The sequence below is a fragment of the Phyllobates terribilis genome, unplaced genomic scaffold (assembly GCF_046119375.1).
Source record: "Phyllobates terribilis strain yellow unplaced genomic scaffold, ASM4611937v1 Scaffold_10__3_contigs__length_209671492, whole genome shotgun sequence".
NCBI classification, from domain to species: Eukaryota; Metazoa; Chordata; class Amphibia; order Anura; family Dendrobatidae; genus Phyllobates; species Phyllobates terribilis.
The window spans coordinates 69,028,123-69,047,597 of NW_027362770.1; the positions used below are offsets into that span (position 1 = coordinate 69,028,123).

At 43.2% G+C, this 19,475-nt stretch overlaps 1 protein-coding gene across 1 annotated transcript in view; it reads left to right on the top strand.

Moving 5' to 3' along the window:
• The window catches only part of LOC141164394 (ankyrin repeat and KH domain-containing protein 1-like), a 200,983-nt gene that overhangs the window by 93,373 nt on the left and 88,135 nt on the right, over positions 1 to 19,475 (top strand). Inside the window, exons 12-20 of the mRNA XM_073649568.1 lie at positions 1,332 to 1,459; positions 5,067 to 5,210; positions 6,293 to 6,380; positions 8,279 to 8,983; positions 10,168 to 10,307; positions 10,386 to 10,497; positions 15,009 to 15,154; positions 15,328 to 15,470; positions 15,577 to 15,790. Coding sequence (XP_073505669.1) covers positions 1,332 to 1,459; positions 5,067 to 5,210; positions 6,293 to 6,380; positions 8,279 to 8,983; positions 10,168 to 10,307; positions 10,386 to 10,497; positions 15,009 to 15,154; positions 15,328 to 15,470; positions 15,577 to 15,790 — 1,820 coding nt within the window. The remainder of the gene's footprint in view (positions 1 to 1,331; positions 1,460 to 5,066; positions 5,211 to 6,292; positions 6,381 to 8,278; positions 8,984 to 10,167; positions 10,308 to 10,385; positions 10,498 to 15,008; positions 15,155 to 15,327; positions 15,471 to 15,576; positions 15,791 to 19,475) is intronic.

Below are 19,475 nucleotides of genomic sequence, written 5' to 3' on the forward strand. Positions count from 1 at the left end.
TTTTACCTGCCGATTTTCTTCAGCTAATAATGGTTTGGGGAAAATCTGCACTTAAAACTCAGCATATTCGTAAGAGAAATTCACATGTTGTGGATTTGAAACACGCATCGCAGGTCAATTTACACTGAGTAAAAAAGCACAATGGGCATGAAATTTCTATAAATCCTCTCCACTCTGCTGGAATTGTAAGATGCTGCACTTTTTGACTCAACTAAATTACCTCGCCTCAAAAACTCATCATGGGCACACAGGCTTATGCTGAGTAAATTCTTACCTTTCTGGGAGAAATTAGTTTTAGTTTTTTGCTTTAAGAGAAATCCATAGTTGAACTTGCAAGCCAATTGCTGTGTCTTACATTTCCAGGGAAATTGTTGGGACGCCCACGGTGCTTTGTGCCTTTTTTTTTTTATTATTTTTTACGCTGCATAGCACCCACAAGAGAAATTGACATTTTGCGTATTTCAGAGTTTTTTTATGTGCAGATTTTCCCCATAGAATTGCATTAATGTAGGTAAAAAAAAAAAAGCATGGATTTTTAAAGTTTCTGCAGTGAAAACGTGCTAAAAATAACGCATGGGATCCCGAGCATGTCTGTATCAATATCTTTCTCAAAGCCAAATACCAGGAAGTATCAAAAACAAAGCGGCTTTATTTAAAACATGACACCCCAAAATGCAACAAAAAAGGTGATTTAAAAATGCATGTAGAAAGACGGTCAATGGGAAAAAAAAAATGCAAGTAACCTAATTTAGCTACTTAAGAAATGCTGCGGAAAATCTATAACCTCAAAAACTCTCAAAATACTCATTGTGGGAACGTAGCCTAAATGTCTGAGCAGTTCTCTTATTTCTGCATTGATGACTTTAAAAGCGTCATTGCAGTCTAAGCAGCTCTCCTTAGATTGTGATGCTGTGGTGGCACAAATCCGACAGTCACACCTCTTCCCTCTGAGATGTCTGGCTAAATATGGTTCATTACCAGGTCTACCTTCTCCATCTCAGTATGCACAGCACTGAACTTGCCCTGTGTGTATAGATTAGGAAGCACTCGCTGTGCTTTCATCTCCGAACCCTGTGACTATGTGATCACCGAGTGTAGGGAGAGAACAGGAGCTACTAAGTCCTAGGAAACCCAGATGTCTTTTATGCAGCCAAAATGCTGAAATTTCCATGTAGCCAAGGCCCCAGTTACAAAGAAAATGAGCAAAAAAAAAAGAAGTTTTTGTTTAAAGTGTCTCTGGTTGGGAATGGGGTGGTGGAGTAAATGGCCTGGTCTTGAACTGGTTTAGTATGTTTATTTTTGTTTTTGTTTTTTTTTCCCCCACCTTCTAGGAGCCAACATTAATCAAGCAACTGCCAATAATGATCACACCGTTGTGTCCCTCGCGTGCGCTGGTGGACATCTTGCTGTTGTTGAGCTGCTTTTGGCAAAAGGAGCAGATCCAACACACAGACTTAAAGTGAGTTTCTAATGCTACTGTAGAAGTGCAAACATTAATGAATGGATTATCTAAAGTACAACCAAGGAACTCAACTTGCTGTAATACTACTGTGTTGTTGTACATGGAATAGTGAACGGAGTCCAAGAGGAGCAGCTGAGCCGACAGTAAAAGTCTGATAATCACTGACAGCACATGTGAGAAAGAACTGGACATCCGAAGGAGACGTAAAGAAAACATGTTTACAGTGGGGGAAATAAGTATTTGATACATTGCCGATTTTGCAGGTTTTCCCACCTACAAAGAATGGAGAGGTCTGTAATTTTTATCTTAGGTACACTTCAACTATGAGACACAGAATCTTAAAAAAAAAAAAAAAAAAAAAAAAAAAATATCCAGAAAGTCAGTTTAATTTCTAAATAACTTGCATTTTATTGCATGAAATAGTATTTGATGAAATAGAAAAACAGAAATTAATATTTGATACCAAAACATTTGTTTGCAATTGTAGAGGTCAGACGTTTCCTCTGGTTCTTGACCAAGTTTGCACACACTGCAGCAGGGATTTTGTCCCACTCCTCCATACAGATCTTCTCCAAATCTTTCAGGTTTCGGCGCTGTCACTGGGCAACATTGAATTTCAGCTCCCTCCAAAGATTTTCTATTGGGTTCAGGTCTGGAGACTGGCTAGGTCACTTCAGAACTTTGAAGTACTTGTTACATTAGTTGCCCTGGCAGAATGTTTCAGGTCATTGTCATGCTGGAACACCCAGCCATGGCCCATCTTCAATGCTCTTAATGAAGGAAGGTGGTTTTTGGCCAAAATCTTGCAATACATGACCCCATCCATCCTCCCTTCAATATGGTGCCGTCACGGTTGGGACTGTACTTGGGGCTGTACTCATCCTTCTTCCTCCAAATACAGAGTGGAGTTGATACCAAAAAGTTCTATTTTGATCTCCTCTGACCACACAACTTTGTCCCATACTATCCAGATGGTCATTGGTGAACTTAAAATGGGCCTGGACATGTGCTGGCATGAGCAGGGGGTCCTTGTGTGCCCTGCAGGATTTTAATCCATTATGGTGTAGTGTTAGCGGTAATGTTTGAGACTGATCCCAACTCTCTTCAGGTCATTGACAAGGTCTTCCCGTGTAGTTCTGGGCTGATTCCTGACCTTTTTCAGAATCATCCTTGCCCCACGAGGCAAGCTATTGCAAGGAGCCTCAGACTAAGGAAGATTGACAGTCATCTTGTGTTTCTTCCATTTTCTAACTATTTTGCCAACAGTTGTTGCCTTCTCACCAAGCTGCTTGTCTATTGTCTTGTAGCCTATCCCAGCCTGTTGCCGGTCTACAATTTTGTCCCTGGTGTCCTTAGACAGCTCTTCGGTCTTTGATATGGTGGAGAAGTTGAAGTGTGATTGAGTGTGTGGACAGGTGTCTTTTTATATACAGGTAACAAGTTCAAACAGGCGCAATTAATACAAGTAATGCAGAGTAGGAGGGTTTCTTAAAGAAAACCTAATATGTTTGTGAGAGCCAGGATTCTTGCTGGTTGGTAGGTGATCAAATACTTATTTCATGCAATAAAATGCAATTTAATTATGTAAAAATCATACAATGTGATTTTTCTGGATCTTTTTTTAGATTCTGTCTCAAAGTTGAAGTGTACCTACGATAACAATTACAGGCTTCTTCTCTATTCTTTGTAGGTCGGAAAACTTTATCAGATAAATCTCAATTTAACCCAAATTTTTAGATTACTGTATTTTTTGGATTATAAAACGCATTTTTTCCTCAAATTTTGGAAAGTGGGGGGTGCGTCCTAGTAGTCCGAATGTGTACTTGTTGCTTTGGCTGTGGATGGGCAGCAGCGGCGGAGGAGCGGGGCATAGGAGGCAGGAACCGGCGGCTGCAGCTCTTGCGTGTGCCCGCTGTTAAAAGAAGATGAATATTTACTGCTCCCCATGCCAAAGGTGAGTAGGATCCTTTTATTTTTTGTGTGCACTGTGATGGGGATGCCATGCATACCTGGCTGGGGCTGCCATAACCGTGCATCATGACCACATTTTTTGCTTTTATTTTTTTTTTCTATTTACCAAAGAAAAATGCAGAGTGAGCTAATCACATAGAAGATTAAGTACATGGGTATACCAAAAGCAAATCGCCATGAGTTACATTTCATAGTAACATAAGAGAACACATGTTGGTTCACCTACACTGCTAAAGCTTATCTAGAGGGCCTTAAGTATGGCAGCTGTTAGTAGTGTATCACAATTACAGGTGAATCCCCTCTAAGAGGAATAATGTGTATAATCCATTGTAGAGAATAAATACAAGAAAAAGAAGAGGAAGAGTTGCAAAGGGCATACACACAAACTATCAATAATAGCTAAATGTGGTCAGCTCACCCATCAAGAGACCTGACACATGTATCACCACAGCTTCATCAGGATTTGGACAAGGAGGGCATGCATGCTGAGAAGACGTGTGGGTTGGCCTAAATGCTGTTTACATGGCATGATCCAGGCCATCAAACAACCTTCAATTGGCGATTGTTTACTTGCGGTTTTAAACAGGCAGAGGAATTTTCAAGAAAAAAAATTATTGCACCCAACAAACAAGTGTTTTGACAGGTTGTTAGGCATTTTCTGGACTGTTTAGACTGGCCAATAGTCTGCAATATGGATTCTCACAAACTCCCATTCCTTGATTATTGGCCCTTCTGAATGGACCATGAGGGTTGTTTACTTCAAGTCTTGTAATAAAAATGTAATATCATGCTGAAATATCAAGGACGAAGTTCCTGATCCATTTTTGCTTTCTTTCTGTGCGAAGTACCCCCAAAACCATGTCACCCATTTTATTAAGACTGACGTTTTCATATGCCAGACTTAATGAGAAGAATGTAGGAATAAGATGCGCCAAAGTCCTTAACCTATTTTTGTGGGCAACACCAAGCTATTTTGTTCAGCTGCCAGAAACTGGTCTAAAAACGCTCCAAAGGTCCAAAACTTGAAGTGTTCTCTGGCATAACTTTGAATCGGGGCCTATGTTTATATGCTGTGCTGCCAAGTAAAACCACAGTATGAGCACAATGCAAGTATTCCATAGAGACCGAACTTGCATTTCTATGGCTACATTGAGAAGTTTGTGGTGTGCAGTTTCTGCACACTGCTGTCTATATTCCCGGCTGTCTTGGTCTCCTCCCTACATTTTGGGAGAGGATGTCTAATGGCCACCGAGTTGACAAACTCTGACCTTCCATCTGAACTAGAAGAGAACGAGGAGACTGTCCTTTCTGGCTCAAGTATAGTCTAAACTACATCAGTAGCTATGATTGGTCACTGCGATCACGTGACATCTGTGAGACCCGTGGAGAACATTGTAGTTGGTATGCGAGAACACTGGGGCTCCTGTAGGGAGGCAACTATATTCTTATTTTAAGGCCCAATTTTTTAAATGGGGGAGGGTGGGGGGTAACCACTTTAATATAACCAAGTTGCAAAAACCTTTAGTATGATATAGACTGCATTAAAAATAAAATGACCACAAACCATGGCACCATTACATTTTAGGTCTAAGACTGTTAGATGAACTTTGAGGAGTTATTTGTTGTTTTTCAGGATGGATCCACAATGCTGATAGAAGCTGCAAAAGGTGGCCATACAAACGTGGTTTCTTATTTGTTGGATTACCCGAAAAATGCCCTGTCTCTTCCCCCTACTGATATCAGTCAGTTGACCTCTGCGCTTCAGGATCCCTTTGCTGTAAGTTACTTTCCTGTACAGTATATTTGTGTTTTCTTGCTATAGAGGAAAGATCACGTGTATTTTCTACAATGCGTACTTCTTAGAGACTTTTTCTAGTTTGTACATAAATGTGAATAAAATTTGCATCTATTTCATTTATGTTTAAGTGCAGAGTTTTTTGTTTTTTTACTTGGAGGCAATTAGTTAAAATATCAATGCAGTTTTCTGTAGAAAATGGTTTAGGAACATTTGCTAGAACTTTGGTGCAGATTTAATGTTGGGGCTTTTGTAATCTGTTTTTGCCGTGTTTGTTGTTTTTTTGTCTTGTGAATTTTTCAAGGGTAAAAAAGGCTGCACTTTACAGTACCAGCAAAGTGACGGAGTCTTCTGAAGTCTCATGCGCACACTGCTCATTTTTCCTTTCTGGATTTGAGCATCAACATTTTTTTCCTGCAGCATGTGAATTCTTTCAGCATTTTTTACTTTATTCAAATACCGTAAATGCGAAGGGAAAAAAAAGTATGTAAAAAAGCATAAAAAAAACATGCAGATTTTTCTGTGCTCCAAACGTTTTCTGTTGTGCCAGAATCCTGGCATTAGTTATGCCAAAAGTAGGAAGCAAATCATGTTGGACAAATGTTATTATTTGAGCCTAAGAGAATAGATATTTGCACTTTTCTGGATACTTTAGTAGTCTCTAGAAATGCAGGTGCAGTTGTGTTGAAACGTCACATTCATTATTGGTTTGTGGTCGTTTTAGCCTCAAAAGAAAAGTCTAAAGTAACCACCAGACAGGCGGTGGGGAAAAAAGCCTAAATGAAACTGCCAGGATGATAAATGTGACTACCTTGTGTGCGTTTTATGCTGTCCTAATGTCAGACGACAATATTGGTAAATCTGCCTCTCCCAATTTATTTATTTTTTTTCCGAAGAAATGAGGCAAGTGACAAGCAGCATGTGCAGCAAAGCAAATCTGAATTTGGCCTTAAGTTTTTCAAGTTGAAATAAAAGATTGTTTTCAATTTCCACAGTGAACTGCGTATCTTGTATCTGTTACAAACTGAACAGCTATGAAATGTCACCCCTTTATGTTGCTGTAGATTTCTTGTGTACCAATGCATACGCTGGCAATGGTTGTGCCACCTCAAGAACCAGATAAGCCTCCAGACCAGATTGACTTGGGGAAAGGTAAGCACTTAAGTGGTCACTGGCCAAAATTGTATTTATTTTGTGGTGATTCACTTTGTAACACAAAAGCAATTATGGCACCGAATCGTTTTTGGTAGTACACTGTTTGATGTGGACTATGAAAGTCTTAAAGGGGTCCAGACTTAACGGCAGTGCAGAACTTGGGTCACACATTTATCGGCTTGTTACTCTGGCCCTGCTGCACAGCTCTCCGAAGCTGATTTATGCACAATCAATCAAGTAAACGTCCGTACAAAGGCCCTTTCCTTGCAATGTTTCTCTATGATAAATATCAATTCCAAATTACACGATTCTTTCATATAAATATTGTAGAAAATGGGAAGGTGGAATTAATCAATTTAAAGGAAATGTGAAATGCTCCATTTTCACCATATTCTGCTGAGACGCTACATCCCGGACCAGGTGTCCGCACTAGTGATGGGTGAGCATGCTCGGCACTGCTTCAGGGTACTCAATCGAATAGCGAGTGGTGCTCTGACCCCCTTAAGTAAACTATCAGAGGGAGAAAGACCTGCTGCAGGCCCTGTGGCTGCCATGTTGGTATTCCTGTGTGTACTCCTATGTGAGCTTCATAGCAGACCTTCATTTAAGCTGGAATCTGCAATACAGTGGTTTTCCAGTATGTAGAGAAAGCAATCAGTAGATTGCAAAATCTAAACCTTTGTACCCCTTTCTAAATAAAAACATTAAACATTAACATATGGTTAAATAATAAATGTTTAACGCCGTAAAGCAAATAATAATAATAAAAAAATTAGAAATGCCTGAATTGCTGTTTTTCGGTCCTCATTGAAAAATGCAATAAAAAATAATCAAAACATTGTATTTACTCTCCCCTCCCTCCCCCCACAAAAAAAAATTAAACTTGCTCTGCAAAAAACATTGCTCGCACATCTCATTAATAGAAAAATAAAATGTGGTTTGTGTCACCATTTTCTGAGGCCTGTAATTTTTTTTGCATTTATTTTCAATACAAACTCCTGAACTTTTTTTTTACCACAATTTTTTATTTTTTATTACTTTGTATCGTCATGATCATAGTAACCCAGAGAATCAGATTTACAGGTCACTAATTACATAATGAATACCATAAAATCAAACCCCTATAACAATCTAATTAAGTGGGGGTGTTTTGGGGGCGATTTTACCACACTTGGAAATTTCAAAGCTACAACTCATCCTGCAAAAACCAAGCTGTTATGACTATGTATGACAAAAGAATACCAAAAATAAAGCAAAGGGAGAAACAAAAGTACAAACGCAAAAATTGGCTGTGGTGGGTAAGGGATAAAATGGATGGCTTTTAGGCCATCAACATTGGATTATATTCACACTCAATCTGGTTCTGTGTGAAGAGGGTGCTGACTAATCGAAAGCGACGCAGCACCGCTTTACATTAGGGGTTAATATGGTTACCTTTGTCATTAGGGCATGTCCCTCCATACAGTCTGATCCTGTTCTGTGAATGACAAGGAGCATGGTAATGCCCAGTTATTTGCAGCTTTTACACCTGAATCCCACACCCCCTTCTGTTGGATCTCCATCTACATGTGTGGGGTATTAAAAGTATTAGTCTGTTTTACAAGAAATGCTGTCCATGGACTGTCTGAACAGGTCAGTAGAATAAGGCTGCCCTGCAATATCTGACAGGTAAATCCTTATCACCACTCATTCTTTGACTATGCCAAAAACAAGTTGGAAATAACTCTTTAAATGCTAGCTGATCTGAGCATAGTTCACCCTCTTTTACATAGTGTCTTGTAAATTTCGTCTTACTGTAAAGCTGGCATACAAAATGTTAGCTCTAATCTGATCAATGATATTAACATTGTAGAAAAATCTATTACCAATGTGTGCAAACTCTATTTTTTGCACAGGTGTATCCAAGAAGACCCCTTATAATCTCCACTCTTCAGACACTGAAACCCAATGTCCTCTCCAGCCATATCCACCTCCAGATTGCACAGTGGAGGAAACCGAAGGAAAGCTCAACGAACTTGGTCAGCGAATTAGTGCTATTGAAAGAGCACAACTAAAATCATTGGAACTGATTCAGGGCGAACCATTAAATAAAGATAAAATTGAGGAATTAAAAAAGAACAGGGAAGAACAGGTGCAAAAGAAAAAGAAAATCCTAAAAGAACTTCAAAAAGTAGAAAGGCAATTACAGATGAAAACGCAGCAGCAAGTTGGCAAAGAGAACTTGGAAAATGCTCCTGACTTGTCAGAAACTGTTGTTTTCCCCCCATGTTCTCTACCTAGCCAATCGACATTAATAGTCGAAGAGGTGGTTTTTCCAGATAAGTGTGAGGACTTGGATCAGTTAAGTACAGTTTGCAACACAGTACTTCTGCAGTCATGTGAAGGAGAGAGGGTGTTTCCACCCATGGACATGGCGCCAAAATTATCTAATGACCTGGGCCTTTCAGGAATAGGCTCTAGTGAACCGGTCATATCTTGCAGTAACGTCGCCCTGGAACAGCCGCTTGACAGTAGTAATATGTCCGCTCAAGTTGCAGAAAATTTAATGATTGCTTCTCCAGCCCAAATGCTGAATGATACTCTTGATGACATTATGGCAGGTAGGAACTGGCAACAATTAACCAGTCTATATGAAATGCTTAAGTGGAAGGAGTGTTTTGCATGGTAAATCTGTCTGGTGGGAAAAAATATTGAAAGGAAAAATTCTGTATGTAACAATTGTAGATTTTTCGGCATCTGCACTTTTGTGGTAGTGGGTCACATTATGTGATTTGTAGACATAACCTTGAAGGCCTCATTAGAAGTCAAGTGTTTGCACAGGCAACCAAGTCTATCCAGATGGGAGATTGTATAGAAGAGAAATGAAAGCTGTATATAATGTCTACCTTCTTAACTAATTTCTTCTTTTTTGTTGTTCCAATGAATTTATATTAATTTTGTTAATTTTCTATTGTGTGTCCAGACCAGTATGTGTCCTGTGCAGGCTTGGTGGAGTCTGATTCTGTAGCTAATCTGTCGTCTACTTCTCGTAAATTCATTCAGTCGTTTAGCAAAAAGTAGGAGACAGATGGAAGGCGTATGACTGCAGGATCAGACTACACATGGTTAGCGTGTTGTCTGGTACTATGGAGACCCATACACATGATTACAACTGGAAGATAGACGCATTACTTGTATAGCCACTGAAATGGCGCATAGGTTGAGCATAGTCTAATGAATCTTGAATTTTTTTTACAGCACTGCAATTCATCTGCACGGTTGTATTACCGTAAGTTTTGGTAAAATCAGATCTAAACTTAAAGGGGTATTCCCATATCCAAGATCCTATCCTGATATGTAGTATTTGTATTAAGAATATTAGCAAATACATCTAATTAGAAATTTAGTATAGTTCTTCTGATTCAATATGTTGCTTACCTCATGTGCAGGCATGGAAGTAGCTTGGGTATCCATGGTTCCGACCGTTAAGCGTTGTCTGTCACTATATGAGTGGTGATAACCATGGATACCTAAGCTAATGCAATGCCCTGCACATGAGTTAAACGACATAGCGTATCAGAAGAACTATACTACATTTCTAATTGGATGTATTTGCTAATATTATTACTGCTACTATGTATTGGGATAGAGAGAATTCCCATCTCCAAGATCCCAAGTCCTAAGATGGTTAAGGAATACTTTGTTTGACAATCAGTAGCTGTGCCATTAGGAATCATAAGATGAGGGTTTTCAGGTTTGTCTGAATTTCTGTACATACCAACTTATTCTTTATTTTCCCATTTAGGTGTATCGGACAAAATATTTTCTGTGTCTGGTAGTGACCCATCTGCAACAGTTTCTTCTTCTGTACTTCAGTCAGCTTCAGCAAATGGAAGTCAAGATGCTTTGCTACCAGCCTTTACATCAGTGGATATAGATGCACACGTAAGTTACAAACAAAATGTTGTATACTACTGTAGCTTGGGTTGGAATGTGACAGTTTCCTATTTTGTTTTTCTGCAGACTGAAAGCAATCATGATACTGCATTAACGCTTGGCTGTGCTGGAGGCCATGAGGAGCTTGTATCTGTCCTAATAACTCGTTGTGCTAATATTGAGCACCGAGACAAAAAAGGTGAGTGCATTTAAACAGTTTACCAATGCTGGGCTATACTGAGGCTTGCTCACATGCAGAGGTAAATCAGGGCAAGCAATTACAGTAATACTGAGGGATTGCCAACAAATTTGCCCTTCACGTGGACGTGGTTAACCCGCTGCATGCCCTTTGTCATTGTGGAACCCTACCTGAGTCTTGCATGGTACGAGTGACACTGGAGTCCACAAGATTAAATATAAATCCGTGTATTTTGATTGCTTCTGTAGCTAAGGGTATTTAAAAGAGAACCTGTCAGCAAAAAAATATGGTGTTTACCTGCAGCTTTGGTGCTAATTGGCAGGTAAATACATTTTAAACTGTATGTGGCTTTCTAGTTCGATGTGCCGCTACAGGGAGAAAATTAAGTTAATCTCTGCAGCCCCTATCATTTATCTTTGATATGGTGTAGCTGGCACTGTTCTGCTGTATTTAAATTACAATTAAACATTTTTTCCTTAATGCACTAGAAAACGGTAGCAAGTCACAAGAAAAAAAAATCTCAAATGTCCTCTCGCAGTGCTGTTAGTGTGGAAAGAGTTGAATTAGAGCAGTGCTGGCAATGCTGTGAGAGGAGAGCTGCTCTAGGTGTTTGTAATGAGACACCGCTCTACTCTACTGCCCTTCCCACACTAGATCTGTGTCATTACTTGTCTCACACACAGGTCTGACATACTCTCTAGGTGTTTTATTTTTCCCCCTGTTTGATGGCTTCTGCTTAAGATTGATCAATGTCATGCAAGGGAAGAAGTCAACGCTACCAAAGACGAATAACCGATAATGCCCCCTTGGGTGAAGGGGAAATTAGAATCTAAACTTTACAACCTAATGACTTCTTAAACTAGACGAGAAAATGAAAACTTTTTTTTTTAAACCCGGTTCAGCACGGGCTCCGGCGCTGAGCCCGCACTGAACTGGGTACATGTCAGCTGATTTAGACATGTGCCCGCAACAGCCGCTGGTGGAGTCGTGATCCACCTGTGGCTGTTGACCAGTTAAATGCCGCTGTCAATCTGACAGCGACATTTAACATCACCGCGTCGGAAGCGCGTCACTAACTCCGCACATCGGTGACCCATCGCGTGATCGCGGGTCACCGATGGGTGGGCATGACAACCCGTGGTCTGCAGCAGACCCTTGTGGCGGTTATGTCTCAATTGCTATGAGAGCCACCCAGTGGTCGGCGCTCATAGCAAGTGAGCATTTCTGCTGCATACAAGCGATCTGCTCATCGCTTGTATGCAGCAGAGGCGATCAGACAACTACTGCTTCTAGTCTCCTATGGAGACTATTAAAGCAAGCTGAAAGTGTGTTTTCTTTGGTCATCTCAACATTGCAATAAAATGCAAGAACAGGCGATCAAAACATCGGATCTACCCCAAATGGTATCAATAAAAACGTAAGCTCAACACGCAAAAAATAAGCCCGCACCCAGCCCCAGATTCCTAAAAGTGGGGACGCTACGGGTCTCAAAAAATGTTTGTTTTTTTTTTTTTTTTTTTTTTAACACTTCTATAAAAAAAAAATATATTTACATGTTTGGTGTCTATGAACTCGTAATGACCTGGAGAATAATAATGGCAGGTCAGTTTTAGCATTCAGTGAACGTGGTTAAAACAAAAAACTGTGGAATTGTATTTTTTATTTTTAATTTTTGCAATTTCACCGCACTTGGAAATTTTTTCCCGTTTTCCAGTACGCTATATGGTAAAACCAGTGATGGGGTTTAAAAGTACAACTTGTCCCGCAAAAAATAAGCCCTCACATGGCCGTATTTCATGATATGGCCAGTTTAAGATGCTAAAGCTGCTGAAGGTTCCTCATTAAAATATGTAATATATGTAATAGAGTTCTCTCGTCATGGTCTTGCTGAAAATGCATGTATGCATATATTACTACAGAACCTAATGGCCAAGGCGTAGTATGCTCACCAGGTAATCCGCACCTGCTGGTCTTGCATCCAGTTTCTTGGACATGGCAAGTGGAGGATTATGGGTTTGATGGTATTCATATTGCTTTTTCTTGAAAGAATGGGTGAGCCAAAAACCAGCCTTGCTTTAGTAACCCAGTGGCTTGGTTGGAGGGTGGGAGAGACTTCCGCTTGGCTAGGTAATTGACCAAAGACAATGCAAAGAGTAATTGTGCAGGGGAATGTCATAAGCTGGCTAACCTATTACTTAGCCATTAGGGTCTGTAGAAACACATGTATGTATTGTCTGCAAGACCATAATAGACTAAGAGCCCGACATCAAGATGTTTCTCCAGAATTCTGGCATACCTTGTGAATATTGTAAAAAATTTTCACAGCTTCAATTTCATCTAAAACTTTTTTACTTTTAGCGTTTTCTTTTCACTGTTGGCATGCGCCACCAACTTTGAGAAAAGTGGGCAGGATGGGACGTGACCCTGCTCCTTCATGACAATTTACGCCAGTAAAGTAGAGTCATTGTTTTATAAAAATATATTCCAGTACCAGACTGGAGTAAAAACGTATGGAGGTGGCTCACAGCATTTGAAAGATGCACCAAATTCACTGCGGCATACACCTTTTAATGAATTAGTCGCATCCTACTCCAGTGCACAGTTAATCAAAACTGGCATAAGAAACGTCAACTACAGATATGTGCTTCTCATAAAGGGGTTGTCAACTGCTTTGATATTTATGACCTATCCTTAAGCTATGTGATCATTTTCAGATTGGTCTGTGTGTTGGACCACCCAACAATCAGTTGTCATCGGCATCGTCTCCGGTTGTAAATGGTTATTGGATCAGAACAGCACAGTGCTGTATGTTTTTAGCCAAATGCAAGCGGAGGCAGGGGGAAAAGGATAAGTCAGCTCACCGGAGACGTGCACACCAGAAGCTCATGTAGATTCTGCACAGTAGTCTGGGACCCGACTGGACATGACATAATGAGGAAAAAATGGGAGCATCCAGCCGAAAATGCAGTTAAAAAATCTTCTTTCATTTCAACCAATCAAAAATGAATCATGTCGCACATCCAGCAGGCACACTGAACGACCCACGCCATGGCCAAGAACAGCAGCTTGGCTCATATTCAGTCACACTGCAAATCCATGTCAGTCCACAGCTGACGTAGTGAGAGAAGTGGACGGACTTCTTCATGCCCTCCTCCTCCTCCTAAGATGTCATACTAGTTGCATCACTTTAGTTTCTCATCTGTTTTGGGGTTTTTTGATAGTAAACAAGGGATAAAAAGGTCAGACAGCCTAACTGTATCCATTAAAAATAGAAAAAATAGACCCCTGAAGTACAAAGTCAGTCTTCCTAGATTCAGTGGTCTCATGGATCCATGTACGCTTTAATGGCCAAACCTGAGCCACAAAACTGATGAGAACAGGACATGCTCTGAGTCTCCCAGACCGAAGACAAGGACCCATTTGTAAAACTGCTGTGTGTGTGGATAAGCGAAACTCTATGGGTCAGTGTGCTGTCTGAGAAAGAAACGGACAGCACTAGGACATGTAGTCTTAGGCTGTGCGCCCACAATGCGTTTTTGGTGCGGATTTGAAGCGCGGAAACGCTCCAGAAACGCATTGCATACCTTATCTCATGACTTCCTATGACATTCTGCAAGTTCTGTGCACATGGTCAGGATTTTTTCTGCGCGGATTTTACTCACAGAAAAAATCCGCACATGACCAATTCTTGTGCGTTTCTGCATGCGTATTTGCTTATACAATGCATTGGAAAAACGCATGGCAAATCCGCATGCAGAAACGCGTCAAAAACGCATGTAAAAACCGGATGGTTTTTCTGCCAAGGAGATGCTGAAATGCTCAGGAAAATTTCTGCTTCATTTCTGCATCGTGGGCACTAAGCCTTAGATACATAGACAGGCAAGACGTGTTTGCTAATAGGCTTATGCCTCTGAGAATATGCCTCTGCTATACTGGAGTGGGCAGAGTAAAGGACCCGTCACACTAAGCTAAGTTTTGTGACACAACAGCGACCTGAGTAGTGATCTCGCTACGTTTGACACTTAGCTGCGACCAGGCCCCTGCTGTGAGATCGCTGGTCGTGTCGGAATGGTCTGGACATTTCTTTGATCGTTGAGGCCCCGCTGGGTAGCATGCATCGGTGTGTTTGACACCTTACCAACGACCTTGTTGGCGACTCAGAACTGAGACACATAGGCGTGCATCGTTATACAGATCGTTACAGGTTGCCGCATCGTTGCTTCGTTGTTGGGAAGATCTGACTGTTTGACATCTCACCAGAGACCACATAGCGACGCAGCAACGATCCCTGACAGGTCGTATCGTTGTCGGGATAACTGTAGCGTCGCTAAGTGTGACGGGGCCTTAAAGTAAGTCAGTCCTCCCCCATTGTCCATGTAAGTGGGACCCAAATACTGAACCCTTGCTACCCCTATTACTAACACACTTATACTTTTATTGAAGTCTATTAACTAAATGTTTTGGCCCCAGTTTTTATTTGCCATTTTCCATGTAATTGCTTTGTCTTTCAGGTTTCACGCCTCTGATTTTGGCAGCTACAGCTGGACATGCAGGAGTAGTTGAAATCCTTTTAGATAAGGGTGCTGATATTGAGGCCCAGTCTGAGCGCACCAAGGATACACCATTGTCTCTCTCATGTTCTGGGGGTCGTCAGGAGGTGAGTCCATAATCTCTTCCCCGGTGCTCTGTATGTGCTGTAGTGTGGCCTGATTGGGGCATCCATTAGCAGTCATACCGTCTTGTCATGGATTTTAGAAACTTAAAATGTTCAGATTCATTAGGAAAGTACCTTTTTGACCAAGAAATGTATTTTTCTGTTGCTAATGACAGGTTGTTGAGCTGCTTTTGTCTCGAGGAGCCAACAAGGAGCACCGAAATGTTTCAGACTATACACCGCTCAGTCTGGCCGCATCTGGTGGATATGTCAATATTATCAAGATTTTGTTAAATGCTGGGGCAGAAATTAATTCTAGGTAATGGTTGTGTCTGCACGTTACTGTTTTACAAGTACTTCTATTCTCCTGTTAATTCTCTGCTAATGTTTTATGTCTTATGAGTTGTGTTTTTGTTTTTTTCCAGGACTGGCAGTAAATTGGGCATTTCTCCCCTAATGTTGGCCGCTATGAATGGCCACGTTCCTGCAGTTAAACTGCTTCTTGACATGGGCTCGGACATTAATGCTCAGATTGAGACAAATCGCAATACAGCGCTCACATTAGCATGCTTTCAGGGAAGAGCTGAAGTCGTGAGTCTACTGCTGGATAGAAAAGCTAATGTTGAACACAGAGCCAAGGTATGTCATATGTTCTAGGAAAGTATACCTTTCTTTACTTACAATAGCCGTACATAATAGGCAGATTATCAAATGTTGGTGGATATAATCAAATCTGAAAAATCTGCTCCGCCTGCATTTTTCCAAAGAGCAAATTTTCTATTACTGAGACAAATATTCCTACATAGAAGAGATTTGCTGAAATGGTGTTTTGTAGTAAATGATCACTGTATGCTCAAAAAAACTTGATTTAATTGCATAGATGATGCACTTAATGGACAATATTGGGATTTTCTTCACTTCTGTCTCTCCAAAGCACATGCAGATATAACAGACAGACAGGCTTTCAGTAAGTGCTCGCTCACACTGGCATATAACACGGCCGAGTGGTATCGAATGTTTTATCAGATAACACTTGGCCCAATGTTATGCTATGGGGAGTGCAGATTAGCGATTGTTTTCTCATACCGATTTTGGCATGAGTAAACCATTTCCGCATGCGGAGTGGCTGTAATATTTGGATTACGCACACCCATACAAGTGTGTGGGTGCGTATGAAACATCAGACTGTACTGTCATGTGCAGGGCAATGTACGCTCAGACATTGGAGAAGATGGAGAAATGACATTCTCCATCTTCTCCACACCTGTGCTGCGATTCTCTCATGTAACCGAATCTGATCTCAGTAAGATGACTCTGATCAAACTCTCCCAGACTGAGCCGAGTGTCATTACCATAATGGGCCCGATTCTCTCGCATGTGAGAAGCCAGTGTGAGCGAGCCTTTAAGGGCAGGTAGGCAATTGGACAAGGTCTGATGCATTGTATGCTTTGAAAGGGGAAAAAAATTGCAGCCCCTGTAATGCTTATAAAGGAATCACAAGGCTCAAAAAGTGGAGGCAAGTCACAAAGCAGGAGCATGACCGTAACTGGGTATATTAGACTAGAATATTTACCAAAAGCAATTTTAATCCCCTAAAGGAAACCTGTCAGTTCTGATAACTCTATTAACCTGCAAATAAAGGGTTAATCGCATTATGAAGGTGCCCAGCCTCTGTGTTGAAAGTGCAGCAACGTGGGAAAATGAGCTTTTTCTCCCAGGAGCCGCTGGCTTTTAGTCATGCAGGTGTGGCAGCACAGTTTGTCATCACTCAGCATGCTGTAAGCAGCACTTTGACAGCCGGTTGTGCACTGATGTACTGCTGAGCGAGCGGTCAGCCAAAGTGCTGGGGCGTGCTTACAGCCGTTGCCCACAGTATAGTGAGTGATGACTGAAGTCATGCTGGCACCCATGCATGGCTGAAAGCTGTCAGCTTCCGGGAGAAATAAATTTATCTCGGATGCCGTACTTTCATTACGGCGGCCGGGCAACCAGGGCTATGGAGTCGGTAAGCCAAACCTCCGACTCCTCAATTTCCATGGCTCCATTTCCCTCATACATGGCTCATGTTTAAGTGATAAATTTACTGTAGCACAGATTCATCTCAGCTAAAAGTCTAGACCAGGGGTCTCAAACTCAGCTGGGCATATGGGCCGCACACGGAAAAACATTTAATTTGGGGGGGGCCGCATTATTTGCATGACAAAGTGACATTTTTAGTGATACCATTTTATTTTCTATACACCTTTTTGAACTGGTCCTCATCTTCCAGATATGGTCTCCCATCCAGGTCCCCCATACTGCAGACATGGTCTCCCATCCAGGTCCCCCATACTGCAGACATCGTCTCCCATCCAGGTCCCCCATACTGCAGACATGGTCTCCCATCCAGGTCCCCCATACTGCAGACATGGTCTCCCATCCAGGTCCCCCATACTGCAGACATGGTCTCCCATCCAGGTCCCCCATACTGCAGACATGGTCTCCCATCCAGGTCCCCCATACTGCAGACATGGTCTCCCATCCAGGTCCCCCATACTGCAGACATGGTCTCCCATCCAGGTCCCCCATACTGCAGACATGGTCTCCCATCCAGGTCCCCCATACTGCAGACATGGTCTCCCATCCAGGTCCCCCATACTGCAGACATGGTCTCCCATCCAGGTCCCCCATACTGCAGACATGGTCTCCCATCCAGGTCCCCCATACTGCAGACATGGTCTCCCATCCAGGTCCCCCATACTGCAGACATGGTCTCCCATCCAGGTCCCCCATGTTGCAGACATGGTCTCCCATCCAGGTCCCCCATGTTGCAGACATGGTCTCCCATCCAGGTCCCCCATGTTGCAGACATGGTCTCCCATCCAGGTCCCCCATGTTGCAGACATGGTCTCCCATCCAGGTCCCCCATGTTGCAGACATGGTCTCCCATCCAGGTCCCCCATGTTGCAGACATGGTCTCCCATCCAGGTCCCCCATGTTGCAGACATGGTCTCCCATCCAGGTCCCCCATGTTGCAGACATGGTCTCCCATCCAGGTCCCCCATGTTGCAGACATGGTCTCCCATCCAGGTCCCCCATGTTGCAGACATGGTCTCCCATCCAGGTCCCCCATGTTGCAGACATGGTCTCCCATCCAGGTCCCCCATGTTGCAGACATGGTCTCCCATCCAGGTCCCCCATGTTGCAGACATGGTCTCCCATCCAGGTCCCCCATGTTGCAGACATGGTCTCCCATCCAGGTCCCCCATGTTGCAGACATGGTCTCCCATCCAGGTCCCCCATGTTGCAGACATGGTCTCCCATCCAGGTCCCCCATGTTGCAGACATGGTCTCCCATCCAGGTCCCCCATGTTGCAGACATGGTCTCCCATCCAGGTCCCCCCTGTTGCAGACATGGTCTCCCATCCAGGTCCCCCCTGTTGCAGACATGGTCTCCCATCCAGGTCCCCCCTGTTGCAGACATGGTCTCCCATCCAGGTCCCCCCTGTTGCAGACATGGTCTCCCATCCAGGTCCCCCCTGTTGCAGACATGGTCTCCCATCCAGGTCCCCCCTGTTGCAGACATGGTCTCCCATCCAGGTCCCCCCTGTTGCAGACATGGTCTCCCATCCAGGTCCCCCCTGTTGCAGACATGGTCTCCCATCCAGGTCCCCCCTATTGCAGACATGGTCTCCCATCCAGGTCCCCCCTATTGCAGACATGGTCTCCCATCCAGGTCCCCCCTATTGCAGACATGGTCTCCCATCCAGGTCCCCCCTATTGCAGACATGGTCTCCCATCCGGGTCCCCGTCCCCCCATACTGCGGTCAGGGTCCCCGTCCCCCCATACTGCGGTCAGGGTCCCCGTCCCCCCATACTGCGGTCAGGGTCCCCGTCCCCCCATACTGCGGTCAGGGTCCCCGTCCCCCCATACTGCGGTCAGGGTCCCCGTCCCCCCATACTGCGGTCAGGGTCCCCGTCCCCCCATACTGCGGTCAGGGTCCCCGTCCCCCCATACTGCGGTCAGGGTCCCCGTCCCCCCATACTGCGGTCAGGGTCCCCGTCCCCCCATACTGCGGTCAGGGTCCCCGTCCCCCCATACTGCGGTCAGGGTCCCCGTCCCCTGTATTTCACATGACAGAGAAAAAAAAAAAGATTCTCACCAGTCCTCCGTTCCCTCGGCGTCCTTTATGCACCTGTGGCCCGCAGGCACAGACCCCGTAACGATCGCAGCTCTCTCCAGCAGCCGCCAACATCAGCGCTGTAGTCCAGTGTATTGCCGCGCAGAGACCGGCTCTCTGCACAGCAATACCAGTGTCAGCCGCCGGCCTGTCAGAGGCCAGCA